Source organism: Pteropus vampyrus, unplaced genomic scaffold, assembly GCF_000151845.1.
Source record: "Pteropus vampyrus isolate Shadow unplaced genomic scaffold, Pvam_2.0 Scaffold568, whole genome shotgun sequence".
Lineage (NCBI taxonomy): Eukaryota > Metazoa > Chordata > Mammalia > Chiroptera > Pteropodidae > Pteropus > Pteropus vampyrus.
In genome coordinates, this window is record NW_011889349.1 from 283,177 (window position 1) to 298,611 (window position 15,435).

At 45.9% G+C, this 15,435-nt stretch overlaps 1 protein-coding gene across 1 annotated transcript in view; it reads right to left on the reverse strand.

Annotated features, from left to right (window-relative positions):
- The window catches only part of DEPDC5 (DEP domain containing 5), a 113,531-nt gene that overhangs the window by 10,943 nt on the left and 87,153 nt on the right, over positions 1-15,435 (reverse strand). The window contains exons 35-39 of the mRNA XM_011384289.2: positions 13,424-13,501; positions 12,789-12,921; positions 11,243-11,351; positions 9,733-9,957; positions 1,201-1,370 (exon numbers count right to left, since the gene is read on the reverse strand). Coding sequence (XP_011382591.1) covers positions 1,201-1,370; positions 9,733-9,957; positions 11,243-11,351; positions 12,789-12,921; positions 13,424-13,501 — 715 coding nt within the window. The remainder of the gene's footprint in view (positions 1-1,200; positions 1,371-9,732; positions 9,958-11,242; positions 11,352-12,788; positions 12,922-13,423; positions 13,502-15,435) is intronic.

Sequence of the window (15,435 nt, forward strand, 5' to 3'; positions counted from 1 at the left end):
AGTCTTTTTGGCCAAAAGACAGAGTATATAAAGAGTAGCAGACTGTGAAGATGGTTACAGAGGGCTCCTGGCAGCTTGGCTAAGGAGTGTTTATTCTGTAAGACACTGGAAGGGGGGATGGGTGTTGGCCAGGGTGGCTTCTTAGTTCAGGAGCAATAAATGACCTCATTAGAGAGAGAGAAAGAGGAAAGATAGGCAGAAGACCAATTAAAACAGGGCTTCTCAACTTTTGCACTCACGACATTTTGGGCTGGTTTATTCTTTGTTGTAGAGGCTGTCCTATGCTATGCATTGTAGAATGTTGAGCAACATCCCTGGTTTCTACCCACTAGATGCCAGGAGCACTCTCCCCACCATTTGTGACAAGTAAAAACGTTTCCAGATATTGCCAAACGTTTCCAGATATTGCCACACCCCCTACCACTCCAGAGGAGAATCGGAGTTAAAAGCAGGGGTGTTCATTAACTAGGGATTGGTTAAGTACACTATGATACAAATAAATAGTAGAATATTCTGTGGCCCTTAAAAACAGTGAGGCAAAACAAAAACAAAACCAACAATGACGCCAACTTATTTATACTGGTATGGAAAACACATAGGCAATAGAAAAAACATAATATGAATAGTATATATCCCAAGCAACTGAATGTGTTAAAAAAAAAAAAAAAAAAAGGTAACATGGCTTTGTATATGCATAGAATCTGTCTGGCAGTACACTCAGCCAAGTGGTAGGATGGCTGCTTTTAGATGGAAACCCCAGGGAACAGGGTAAGGGTGGGAGAGAGACTTACTTTTCACTCAGTGATTCTCAACTGGGGACATTAATCCCTCTTCCCTGGGGACAGGTGGCAATATCTGGAGGCATTTTTGGTTGTCTCAAGGTGGGTTGTACTACTGGCATTAGTGGGTAGAAGCCAGGATGTTGCTCAACATCCTACAACGCACAGGACAGCCCCCACGACAGAGAATTATTTGGTCGCAGACGTCAGTAGTGCCAAGGTTGTGAAACTCTGATCTACACCCTTTTTTGATTGTTTGAAAATTTTCCGGTGTTTAATTTTTTTAAGAGGCTATTTCAATAATCCAAGTGAAAGGTAATAGAAGCCTGAACTAAAAACAAAGTGACATGAATATTAATCATCCACTGTCCCCCTCTGCAAGGTGAGCCAAGGCCCGGTCCTCACGAGAGGAGGTTCTCACCATCTCGAAGAGGACCGCAGCAGTCACTGCCATCCAGTGGAGCTTGATCTCGAAGGCTGCGTTCAAGGAGAAGTTGCCATGGTAATAACAGCTGCACCACTCCAGGCGGTCTGTGCGGTTGTTCACATCTACGTCCAGGGTCACAGTCCTCTGTTCTGGGACAGTGGCAGCTATGTCAGCACATAGGAGGGCCCCCAGGAGAGAGGAAAAAGAAGGAGTGGGATGAGGAGGAAGAACAGACAACGAAGCCTCCAGATATGAAACTGCAGAATCACCTAAGAGAAAATCATAGATTCTAGAAGCTTTCTGGAAGTCATCTAGTCCAGGGGTCGGCAAACTTTTTCTGTCAAGGTCCACGTAATAAATATTTTAGGTTTTGCAGGCTATGCAGTCTGTTTCAACTGCTCAACTCTGCCATTATAGTGCAAAAGCAGCCCCAGACATTACATAGTAAATGGATAGCCTCTGTTATGTTCCAATAAAACTTTATTTTCAAAAAAAAGGCGGACTTTTAGGGCAGTGAAACTACTCTGTGTGAAACTATAATGGTGGATACATGTCATTATACATCTGTCAAAACCCATAAAATGTTCACCACCAAGAGTGAAAGCTAATGTAAACCGTGGACTTTGGGTGATTATGATGTGTCAATGTAGGTTCATCAATTGTAATAAATGTCCTACTCTGTTGCAAGACATTGATAGTAGAGGAGGCTGTGTGTGTTGGGGCAGAATGTAAATGGAAACCATGCTTTCTGCTCAGTTTTGCTCAATAAAGCACCTAAAAGTGCTCTAAAAATATAGTTTCCTATAAAACAAACCAACAGATAGATGGTAGGCCAGATTTGGCCAGTTAAACCACAGTGTGCCTCCCCCTGATCTAACCCAAAGCCTTCATTTACAGAAGAGGAAGCAGCAGCCCAAGGGGGGAAATGCACTAGTCAAGATCATAGAATCAGAACCTCAGCCGGGCTGAACCCCTGATCTTTTAATCCCAGTGACCCACGAAGGGACACAATTGGACCAGCAACCCAAACCAGAGAGAGGAGGAAGTCTTGTTTTTCTGGTTTCAACCTAGGAAGGCAATAGTTCTATAATCTTTCTTCAAGAAATGAAATCTCGTAATGAAGCTTATCGTCTTGTTCCATCAACTGCCCGTTGTATGAATATTCCAGGTCAGCACCAAACTAGCTCATCCTAACTGGGACTCCTGCTCAGAAATCCAAGAGAGAGATGTTTTAGAGACGGGTCAGACGATCAAGTTCCTGACCAGACTAAAGGCCTGAAACAGGCTCAGAAGTAAAGAAAAGATCAGGGCTCTGCTAGGCCTGGGTACTGACAGACCTCGGGTTTCTATAAACCTTTATCAGCCCCTCATTCTCTGCTGCCCCTGTGAGTCCAATGGCATTTCTTTATCTGAAAGAGTCAGCTTAGTTCTGGGTTCTGCAGGTAGAAGCCCTGAGTGGCTTTAATCACTGACAAGGCTAAAACAGCTCTTGAGTCAGCAATTTTAATGAACATCTCCTGGAAGGCAGTGGAGCTACAGCTAGGACATGGAATGGCACCCAGGCAGAAGATATACAGCTGCCCAGTGTACGGCTTATCGTTCTTTCAAAACCAGAACATGCAATATGGGAAGCATTCTCATCTCAGTTTGGAGTTGGAAGATCTAAGCTCTAACATTTACTGGCCATGTGCCCCTGAGAAAGTTGTCCCCTCTCCCCTGGTTTAGTTCTTTGTTTTCAAGCTGAGATGGTGCCAACCAGTTACTTCACAAAGGAGGGGTGAGAATCGATAAAACAGAGATGAGACTTCCTCTCCTGCCTTCTCCTCTAGCCACCCTCACTTATAACTCTCCTCCTTTCCTCCTTTTCCTGTTATTCCTCCCTCCCAGTTGAAGCCACGAGCTCACCAATGGTCAATCTGAGGCCTGTCCCTGACTCCCATGGACACTGCTTAGCCATCTGTGATACTTAAAGAACTTGGTAGCTCTGATGCTAAAAGTTTCATTAAAATGAGTTTCTGCTTGTGTTCCTGATTCATGACACTGCTACAGTAACTGTACCTAACGGGAAGAATGTTTTGCCCTCTGGTCTGGGGCACTGTGTACGCCTCCACAGATGAAAAGCCCCTGGTCCCAATAGAAAGGGCACTCGATAAATACCAGCAGTGACCTCACACATTTCTTCCCTCCCACCTGGCATGTCAAGTTCAGAACGGGCTGGTCTGAAGACGCCCAAGGAAGTGTACTGTTCAGCTAAGTGCTCAAGATACCACTGGCTTCCTACTTCAGGAATCAGAGCTGACAGCAGAAATGCTGCCAGCGGGCTTACGATGTTGACAAAGGTGCAAGCCCAGCTGAGTTGCAGCTTTCAGTGAGCTCTCTGAATCATTACTTAAGTCCCATGAGAACCTATTTATTATTCATCCTGGGACAGGGGAGATAGAGCAAGTCCAATAAACACATGTGAACCCAGAGGAGAAGCAGGCTGGGTATCCTTCACCTGGGTCACAGAGAGGGGGCCATTAATGAGCTGGGGAGGGGATCAGTGTCACTGGAGGAGAAATAAAAAAAAATCAGGGAGGGGGACTGAAGCTCAACATAACAGCTAGAGCTGTCCAGTGATGGAACAAGTGGTCTCAGGAGTGAGTGCTGCGTTGGCAGGACTTTTCAAAGAGCAGCTGGCTCCTCACTTATCAGGAGTGTTATGGAAAATGTTCAAGTGTCAGGGTTTGGACTGAGGCGCTCTACCTTCTGACCCTGAGATCCAGCGGGTTGTCAGGAAAAGGCTGAGAAGTAAAAGGTGTGTGAGTGGGCTTAAGGGATACAGTGCTGCTGCTTCCTCAGTCTCAGATGCCTCTGCAGCTTCACAGCTCAGCGACACAGGATGACAAGGGTGGGGGGAAAGTGGGAGCCACCATGGGACAAGCCAGATAGGAACCTGTGCCACCGTCATGCATTTCAAAACAACTTTCCACTGCTGGCCTCCAACTGAGAATTAGAAACGTTCAAAAGGGAAGCTGTCAAAATGAATAAACAAAAAAAGGGAGCAGGTCGTAAATGATACGCAGGCCTGCTTCCCTCTACAAATCATGCTAATTTTTTTTTGAAGAAAAAAAACAACACCAGAGAAAGTCCAATTTGATGACTGATCTTTCTCGTTTAAGTAAGTGACACAGCAAAAATCTATATTCTAATCTGAAAAAATGCTGGGAAGAAGTATCTCATATCCTAATACAAAGGTCTGGGGGATGTTACTCGATAGAATTAGCTGTAATAGTCGTGTCAGGTTTAAAAGGAAAAGAAACACATTTCCTGTGGGAGGGGTGATTGGAAAGGAAGCAGATGGAATGAAATTCCACTCTAACAATCATGGAGCCATTGAAAAGCTAATAGAAGGACCTCTTCCCAGAAAACACGTGCATGCGCAAGATTCTGTAGAATTTCAGACTCACCAACCCCCTAATGCCCATGTGTAAACCCCAGGTGAAGAATGCTTGCTAACAAACTATCTCCTGAAGACATAAATCTCCCTCTTTTTTGGAACTATGACTTATTTTTCCATATGCTCCTCTTTAAGTAAAATTTTCTGAAGAACAAAAGCTAAACTCAAGTGCTCTGAATCTCACCTTGAGCTTAGGACTACGGCAGTCAAGAGGGGGTTCTCCCAGCCCACTGGAGACTCTGGAAGACTCTGGACTGCATGCAGAAATTGGCAAGACAGGCTCCAGAAACAAAATGATGGTGCAGAGAGGACAGCTCTTGAAGCATTTTCCAGAAGCAGTAACTCTAACCAAGGCGTAAATGCAGCAAATGGTTTGGAACCATACAGGTCTTGTCTGTTTTCTGAATAAATGATAAAATGACTGTCTCTCTGACAATCTGACAGTTAATTGCTTAGTGTCAGAAGCTCTGCTCACTCCAGACCAAACGTCCCAAATTCAACTTTCCCCAATTCTGCCAAACTATATTCATTCGTATTTTTCCATACATTCAACAAACATTTATTGGAACCTTGTATGTGTCAAGTACTGTTGTAGGTGCTGGGACAGCAAGCAAATGAAACAGAATTCATCACCCAGCAGCTGAGGTCTTTGTGGAAGCAGAAAAAACACAAACAGTACAAATACACACAAGGGCAGGCAGTGTTAAGAGCAAAGGAGACTAAGAAGCAGCGTCAGGGGCCCAGAGAGTGCAGGCTGGGAGTGGTCAAGAAAGGCTTCATTCATGTGGTGATCCTGGAAGAGAGACCTGGCGCGAGTGAGGGAGGGAGCCCTGAGAGCACCTGGAGGGACAATGCCACAGGCCAAAGGAAGGGACCTAAAGCAGAAGGGTGCTTGGTGCGTTTGCAGACGTTCACAGAAGCCCATGTGGTGAAAGAGAGCAAGCAGGAGGCAGAGTGAGTGGGTCACATCGTGGATGGCCAGTGGGCTGCTAAAACTCTGGCTTCTATTCCAATTAAGTTGGGAGCCGTGACATGACATGAGCCAGGAACACGATCCAACCTACATTTGAAAGGGTCCTTGGCTTCTGTGAAAAGTGGGGAGCAAGGGTGGAAGTTGGAGGCCCATCAGAGGTGGCCGCAATAATGCAGATGGCAGTGGTTTAGACCAGGGGTCAAATTCTGGATCTCACTGAAGGTAGATATAAGGAAGAAAGAATTTGCTATTGGACTGGATGTAGGGAGGGAGAGCAAAAGAGCGTGAACCTGACTGAATTTTCTGGCCTAAGTGACTAGAATGAGAAGGGAAGATATCAAGTAAGCAGATGGATGGATGAGTCTCAAACTGGAGGGCATAATCTGGTACAGAGACAGATTTGGGGATGATCGGATCTAGGAGTAATGAAGGTTAGTAGAATGGATGAGGTGTCATAAGGCATGGGGTGGGTGGTGGTGGCTCGGGCAGAGGCTTGGGTGCTGCAATGTTAAAAAATCAGGGAGCTGAGGAGGAACCAGCAAAGGAGATGGATAAGAGGAGGAAAGCCTGGCAGTCTGAGAGCCAAGCAGAAGCACTCAGAGGAGGAGTCAGGGGTATATGACAAATGCTGCTGACAGGGCAAGGGGGACCAGGACTGAGGACCAACCACAAGACTGAACAATGCAGAGGACCGGTAACCATGGAAACTATTCCCGTGCAGAGGATGGACAAAAACCTGATTTGAGCTTTTTTTGTTTTGTTTTTGCCAATGAGAGAGCAAATTAGAGTGGTGAGGATGCTTTAGAGAGGGGAGTTTGTAGAGAGGGGTGACTGTTGCAGTACTGCCCCGAGTGCTGCAGGGGTGAGGCCTTGTGCACAAGTGGCAACACTGGCCGTAGAGAAGAAAAGGGGTAGCTCATCCATGGTGAGCTACCTACCCTACCCTACACGGCTACAGAGATGGCGTGTGGGAATCTGGAGTTACTTCAGATGGCCTCAGTTTTCTCAGTGACAGGATGCTGAGGGAGGGAAAGGGGAGCAGGGGCTAGAGGCTTGACGGCTCTGAGCTGTGTAATGAGAAAAGTGAAGACAGGAGGTGGGTGGGGAGACTGGCAAGATGGCAAGATCAATTGGCTGTAGGTTCTGGTGGCGTCGAAGCTGCTGACGTGGGTACGGGAGAAAGTGTACTGGAAAGAGCAGGAGGAGTAGCAGAGGGGAACGAAAGCCACACTTTTGTTAAGAGAGCTGTGGTTTCGTAGTAAAGGGCTGGGGCATAAGTGTCCTTCATCATTTAGGGCAGCTGCTGCCCCTGGACCTGGGCCGTCATGCCAATCATCTGAAGTCCTGACAGGCTTTGACTTTTGTCTTCCTGAGGCTATAGTGCAGTGTAGTGAGGGCTCAGGCTACAGGGCCAGGCAGTCCTGTGAAGAAGCTCCAGTTCTAACACTTAGTAGAAGCAGAGCCTTTGGCTAATTCACCTCTTTGAGCCTCAATTTCATAAACTCTAAAACGTAAATCATAGCATCGATCCCAGGACAGAGATGAAGAGAAAATGAGGTAATTTTCTGCTTGGTACAATGCCTGACACACAAGTGATCTAGAAATCTCGGCATGAATGTTGTCATCACCTCTGTACGTTAGGCAGGGCTAAGGCAACCACAAACCGCCCTGCGGAAAGCACAAGAGCCCAGAGCCAAGACAGACCAGAGAACAGCGCATCCTTCTAGTCAGTTAGCTCAGCTCTACCTCTCACCATTCCTTCCATCCCCAGCTCTGAAAACGCTCACTTTCTCAGCCTGATACCTGCTAATGGAAGTTACTGACTTAGCTTCTGCGCCTCTCAGGTTTCGCTCAGCTCTACCATCTCGGTTTCTTACTGGAATCCTTTAAGTCTAAGGCAGCGATTCTCAACTGGGGGCAATTCTGCACTCCCCTGGGGACACTGGGCAATGTCGGAGACATTGTGTCATACTGGGTGGTGATGGGGGTGCTACTGGCATCCAGTGGGTAGAGGTCTGGGATGCTGCTAAGCATGCTGCAATGCACAGGGCAGCCCCCATCACAAAGAACGATCTGGTCCAAAACATCCATAGTGTCAAGGTTGAGAAACCCTGCTCTATGGTTTCATACATTCTGCAGAGGACTCACATCAGAATAAACTCTTTTATCGAACATTTTAAAGAAAACGAAGTTCTCTAAATAACTAATAGTTACCACCTACCCTAAAAAAAGCCAAAAATCTAACAGATTTGTTTTGCAAAATGTTTTTCTAAAATGTGCTGTCATCAGGTGCCCCTAACTCTCTGCCTCTAATCTGGGATATTACTGAGTGACCTGTAACCAAACTTGCAAGAACCCAGTAAGAGCAAGCAGCTCTATGTGTTATTAAGAGGGACTCTCACTATAAGAGATGACACTTCCGTTGTGGCATTTATTTGGATTTTTTTGGAAATCTTTTTTGCTTCCTTCAGCTCTCAGGTAAATAAAGTATCACCATACACTATTCGATATTTATTTAAAGTAACTCATTGTGTCTTTGTCTCAGAAAGTGACCTTGAAGAGAATGGGATGTTGACTTTTCAACTCTCTCTTCAGCATGTGTCTAAGAGCACCTAGATTTCAGGCTTAGCTCCTTGCTCCCAGGAGAAGATGGAAATTCTCAACTTTTACCTGTAAGGAAAAAGTAGGCTTTAAAAGTTGACTAGTAAAAATAAGCTTGATGAGGGGAGTGGGGGGATGGCATAAAACTTAATTTCTTGAGGAGCTTTCCATATGCAATCCAGCATGATAAATGAATGACTGATGCTCTACTTATGAGTTCTTGGGCTTGTTACATTTTGTAATAGGTTTCCCTGACTCCACCTTCATTGTCAGACAGTCAGCTTCTGCCTCTCACTGGCATCAGTGTACCTGCCCTTTTATTTGCTGCTTCTAATGGGCTGCTAGGCCCTTCCGTGGTATAAGATGCATGAGCTTGCTGCTTGCTTTTTCAGGTGCCCAAAGGTCTTTGGTATCAAGCCCTGGTGGTGCTCTGGGTGGTTTAGATTGCTGGAGGTGAGCATCCCAGGCTAACAGAAAGTATGTGGCCTCTTTGTTCCAGATCACCTCAAGGAGGTGGAGAGTTAGAAACGCAACACAAGAAAGAAAGGTAAGTGGTGACTGTCTGTGGGAAAGAAGAAGGTTTTGTCCTCTCCACTCCCCTTCACTTCTTGCATACAGTGCCGCGCATGCTGGGGTGAGGGTCTAAGGTGAGGTCAAAGCCATACCTGGATCCAAGAAAATCTGACTTAATGTTTTCATTCTACTAGCAAGGTAAGCATTCCAATTAGCTGGGCGACTGTAAGCTAGCTAGAAGGTAGACTTTCACTAGGGTTTCATCTATTTAACTTTTGCTTCCTTCATTCCAAAGGGTTGCCAGAATCTCTCCAACCTGCTTGTGAGATAAATCTCATGATGCCTTGCTAGGTGATGCATTTTCTAAAGATGCTCATATTTCAACCCATCATTCCGTCTCAAGAGTAGAGGTCCCTATGGCCTATCAGAGGTCACTGTCATTCAATAAGCAGGTGTTTACTCTTATCTTAGAGCTGTAGGAACCAAGGACAGGAAGGACAAGTTGTATATCACATCCCTTGATGGAGTAAACAAATTTGGGGAGAAAGGGCAGAGGCAAATTCATGATCAGCATGAGTGTTGGGAAGGGACGACCTCTGAAGTCCCTTCCTCTTCTGAGGTCCTAGGACACTATAGTCCTAGGGAAGGTGTCTTGCAGAAACTAAACAAGCAGTGAGCACCAGCTCATATACCCTGAATCCTGACAGCCTCTTGGGAAAAGTGGCCACAATGTCTATTCTCTCCTCTCCATAAAGGTTTAGCACCATGCCCTGATTTGAGAACTGCTGAACGCAGTTGGTTGGGTGGGAGAATAATGAACTCGACCCACTCAGCAAGTAGAAACTAGCACAGGAGCCCACAGTGCTGACAGAGTGTCCAGTGTGACAGCCACTGCGGCTCTAATCCTGGTCCCCATGTCACTGTACTCTTGGCTGGCTGCCACTCTCCCTCAGCCACCCACTAGTGCACCCTCCAGGTCCCATGTGAGTCGGATACCTACCTAAAAGTGCAGCTGCCTGGCTCCGTCCCCCAAAGCTGCGGCTGAAGGAGCTGTGCCTGCTTGCGTAGGAGGCCGGCCGGCTGGGCAGCCAGGGCAGGAGGAAGGCAGGAATCTCAGAATGCAAGAGCTCTTCGGCCACAAAGGCCACCTCAAACCACTTGCGCTGGAAGCTGGCAAAGTCTTCCACTGCTGTCGTGTGCCAGGTGGTGGGCTGCTGCAAGGCCACTGGGAAAAGCAGAGGGGAGAGGAAGCACCTTCAGCACAAATGCTTATTTTCTTACTGATGCATGATGCGACATGGCTGAATCTTGAAGACACTATGCAAAGTAAAAGGAGCCAGATACAAAAGGCCACGTATTGTTATGATGCCGCTTAAGTGAAATGTCCAGAACAGGCCAATCTTTAGAGACAGAAGGCAGACTGGCGATGGCCAGGGGATGGGGCAAGGAGCAGTGTGGGAGTGATTGCTGATGGGTAATCAGGGTTTCTTATTGGAGTGATGGAAACGACCTGGAACTAGACAGAAGTAGTGGTTGCCCAACATGAGACTGTGCTAAATGCCCCTGAACTGTTCACTTTAAAATGGTTCATGTTATGCTATGTGAACTTTACTTCAACTTTAAAAAAAGATTTTATTCTCGGTTTCAGATCTTTCATTTCACAGCATGCAATGGTGACCGGGATTTCTTCAACCTGAAGGTAAAACAGGTATGTACTGGCCAAACTTAGAATTTAAGGGGAGAAGTGGCAGTGGACACACTAGTAGCTAAAAAGGAAAAAAAACCTATGCAGATCCACTTCTGACACATCCTTGGAAAAGAGAATTCGGTGATGGCACTAGCTGGTTTATCTGATGTATGATTCCTAAGACCCAGAGGCTGAGAAGCCATTTGTCTGCAGGATGGGAGTCACTCCCAGACAAGGCCCCATGTGCTCTGGGTGGACTAGAGATGCTGGTCTGAATCCTTGTTGCCTCTAGAGCTATGCGAGCCAGCTCTGACCGTGCTGGAAACTGCTCCCCTCTTGGGAGTCTTTTTTTCTCATTAAAAACAAAAACTTAATGTATATCTTAGAAGACCTGTTAGGACTTGATATTCTTGGGGGAAGAAATGGAGTCTGACGGCCTAGCAAGGAAAAAGTGCTAGAAGTTGCAGATTAGAGCCCATCATGTCATAATCAGAACCACCCGCACTGGGTGTGGGGCACTCCAATTAAAAAGAGCCACCAAAAAATAAGACCTATGAGGATTTCCTCACGCCAGGTCCCTCGGCCTCTTTCAGGTTTATCTTCCATTTACAGTGTTCTCACCAAAAACATACCATAGCTTTAAAAAACCCTTGTCACTCTGGTTATGCTTAAGTTAAGTACAAATGCTCAAGCAAGTTGACAGATCCATCAACTTAGAATACAAAGTGACACGAGGAGCTCAAGAAGCAGCGTCATTTGAAAGAGCAAGTCGCCAGGCAAGACATCAGCCCCCGTGGGCAACAGCATTCGCCTCGTCTCTGACCTCGGTCGGGCTCTTTGTCCATGACTATCTTGTAGAAGTAGAAGCCGTAGATGAAGGTCCGCCAGACTTCACCAGATGCGTGAGTGATCAGCTGCTCTTCCAGCATTTTCTGGAGGGAGAGACATTGAAACTCTGAGATTCCTGCACAGGGACACCTTAGGGGTGCAGCCCTCGGTTATGCGCTAGAGTCAAGGGAATGACAGGGGCTCTTGAGAGAATGACAGTGATGATGATTGCTCGTTAAATGTTGCGCCTGGTATAAGTGATTTTATAAAGTACAAATGCATATTATGACATCATCGAATATTTCAAACATACAGAAAAGTATAAAAATCTAAGTATACCACCATGTGCCTTCAGCAAATTTAAAATTTTGCTACACTGATTTAAGATTTTTATTAAAAAATATATATGTCTATAGACTCTCGAAGTCCCAGTCCTTTTCCTCTCTCTCCAGAAACAGATGAGTGTAATGTTATTCTCATGCACGTTTTTAATTATTTTATTCTATAGACACATACTGATAAAAGATAGGAGATATGTTCAAGGGATTTTAAATTCTAAATAAAGGGTGTAATACTATTACCATTTTGTAAATTGGATTTTTGACTAAATATCAAGCTTCTTATATTTATCCATATTGATCAATGTACCTTCAGCTTGTACATTTTAACTGCTATAGTAGCATTCATTGTATGAACATGGAAATACAATTATCAGGGAGACGGGAATATAATCAGGCAAAGGCCATACAAACAACCTATTGAGAGACCCTCAAAAAGACAACTGAGGATTATGTGCTTATTCAAATCAGTTGCTGATTTTACATTTCACTGATGACGACCCTGCTGGTCAGCAAACGGTACTGATTTCCAGTGGGGGCCTCTGTGTAGACAGGATGGTGTGAGATGCCTCAGCCAACTCGATCTGTCCATTCCTCTCCTCTCCAGTTCAATTCCAGCTCTGAACAATATAATTAAATGCAGCAAGTGTTTGCTAAATGCCTGTCATGTGCAAAAAAACATGCCAGGCACTAGCAACAGGGAAATGCACAGTAAGAGGTGGCCCTGCCCTCAAGGAGCCTGGGTGAGGTGGGAGATGAATGAGATATAGACAGAATCTTCGCTCCCTTCTGTTAAGTGGTCTGACAGAGGAAGTACAGGGGCCAGAAAGTCCCTGAGGCAGAGGCTTGAATCCAACCTCCAGTGCTGAGTGAGCAGGGAAAAACAGGGGCTCAAGGTCAGAGGGAGGACATTCCTCGGGAATCTTTCACAGAGATCCCTTCGAGGTTCAAAAACGCAAATTCCTTTCAGAATTTTTCAGTGCGGACAATAAATTCCACCAGATTTTTAAGTCAAGGTATCATATCTTTCAAAGCAAGACTTGTTCTTTCATCTATTCCAGAAGGGATTCACACTTATTGAAAACAGATCCTCACCCTAACCAGCAGACCTTGTTACTGAAAAGGGCGGGCTGCTTCAGAGACAGACTGGCTTCATGGGGGCCTGAGTGGACGGCTCTGCGGGCCCTGCCCTTGCTGTCTCACCTGCATGATGTCAATGGCCATCGTCGGCGTCTGGATGCCCTCCACGTTGTTCACCATCCAGTGCACCACCTCCGCACTGATGAAGCAGCACGGCGAGAGGCCCTTCTGCTCAGAGAGCAGCTGGACTCCTGTCCTGGTTTCCAATGCAGTGGGCAGGGAGCAGGGTATGAGTGTGCAAGGTGGCAACAAACAGAAAGAGAAGGTGACAAAGAAGGGACTGCCGCTAAAGCATTTAATATCTGAAGTGACAGTCCCCATAGTGTACATTCTCTACACTATTTCTAGACCCAGAGAAATCCCCATGATGGAACAAAAAAATGGTGTAATAAGGGGAAAAGAGAAGAAAAAAGGACCTGACATTTAGAGAATATCTAAACTTGTCAGACATTCTACTAGATATTTACATAATTATTTCATTTAAGCCTCATATCAACCTTGTATCTTAACCACTATCATCCTATTTTACAAACAAGGTAACAGAGGCTCAGAGAGGCAAGTAAGTTGCCCAAGGTCTCACAGCTGGTGAATAGTAGAGTCAGGTGTGAACCCACCAAAGCACACTGCCTGGCACTGGCCCAGCTTGGGCCTGTGAGACCCTCCCGCCCCTGCACTCAGACATGTGCCGAGCCACTTACGAGGGGTGCTTCATGGCTTCTAGGATCTCCGCCAGAGGGGAGGACGACGTCAAGGAGCTTGCCGCCAGCTGCTGAGAGCTGTAACACAGAGCATCTGGTCAGCAAAGTTAGAGGGCACATGCATGATCGAAAGCACGAATCTTAGGAATTTCATTCAACTTCTTACAGAGCTGGAAACCAGGATGACATTGACACTGAAGGCATTCCAGGAAATTCTGGATAGCTAGTCCTAGGATATCTCATGGGGGTTCTGTTTCCAAAGTGAAAAAAAATTCAAAGTGGTTTTGTGTCCACAACTGTTTATTCTTAACAGGTATCTCCCAACCCTCCCACCTTTTGATAATCTGCCTCAGGCCAGAGCACTTCCAAAAAATCTCCCTGGACAGCTGGACTGCTCTGGTTTTACCTCTAAGGCCTTTCACAAGTCACACATCACTTAATCTCACCAGAGTGCCCTAGGTGACAGCATAAGAGCATAGGGGACAGAATCCCAGTATCATTACCTCCCAGCTGCAGATTCTCTAACTTTCCTTGGCCTTAGTTTTCTCATCTGAAAAATGCAGATGATACTATTCCTGTTCTTCAAGGTCGCTGTGAGGTTAATGTGTATAAAATACTGAGCGTAGGATTGACACTTATAAAGTCCAAGACGGTAAATAACACTAAACATAATAATAGCATCAACCCTTTGAAACTCAGAGATTAAAGGAGCTGGTGAAGGTCAAAGAGCTGGGCAGTGTCAAGGTCAGGATTTGAATCCAGGTCTGTCAGACTCTAGAGCCCAGATCTTTCTATCACCTGCTGCCTGAGTTCTTCCTCAGTGGTACAACTGTCCCTTAAACATGCTTAATACTCAGAAACTGAGCCAGTTTCACTGGGCATGGGATACACATGGCCACCTACCATACCAAATTTGGGGTTTATCTGGAAGTTCCTCAAGCTCCTTAAAACTTCTCCCTTTCCTTAGCCCCGCCTCCTCTTCCTATTTGGAGGGTTCAGGACCCACTGGAGCATTTCAGAATCTCAGGATTAAAACAAGCCTTTAAGGACCCTGGAAGTGAATTTCCTTTGAATGCCCGAGCCCCTGCTACAAGAGTCTCGACAGGAGTTGTCCCATCTGTGTGAACATCTTCAAGGGCACAGAACTAGGCTCTTCCAAGGAGGCCCATTTCCCTGTGGCAGTACAACTGCTAGTAAGTTCTTTATCATGAAATGGAATCTGTTCTCTGTAATTTTCAGTCATTGATCCTGATTCGTGTCATTTTTGGTCTCCATCTCTAGCCTAAACATCCCCAGTTCCTCTTTTCCTCAAAAAGCAGAAGAAAACCTGCTATTCTACCCTAGTAAGCAATGAGGAAGCAGAGAAACGCACTCCCTTCCAGTGCACCAGGCAGCCCCCTCCAATTCCCTCCATGGCCAGAGCTAAAAAGCCAGCCAGGCTTGGTGGGGATTTGGGCCTGGGAAATGACAGAGACTAGAAAAGCCCAGACCTGCCTATGCCTCTGATCATCACTTCTACTGGTCAATATGAATAAGCCGCACGTGCAAGAGACACGGGAAAAGCGAGCACAGAACATATGACATAGAGAAAACTGAGTGACTATCCCAGAAGACCCTCTGCTCTCAGGTGAAGGGATGCAAAAGTCAAGTTTCTTAGAACAATTAGCCAAGGACTGCTCAGTTAATACGGCGAGGCAATAAGGACAGACTGGGCAGATCATTATAAAGCAATTAGGAAATAAAAAAGAAGTTTCTCAGATTTGACCACAGTATTAAAAACTGGGGCACTTCCTCAAGCAAATGAGGTCTAAGCAGCTTATTTTCCCTCTGTGCATGCACGAGTAGGAACAAAACTGCCATGTTTGGCCACTATTAGTGACTCATTATTCACTGTTTGCTCATTTCCTCAAGTGGCATGTACTAACTGCACGCTATCATATGTACGTCATCATGCCATGAGTGCCACGTTGAACAGGACAGACTTGGTCTGGGCCCCCTTCCTGGAGCCCAGC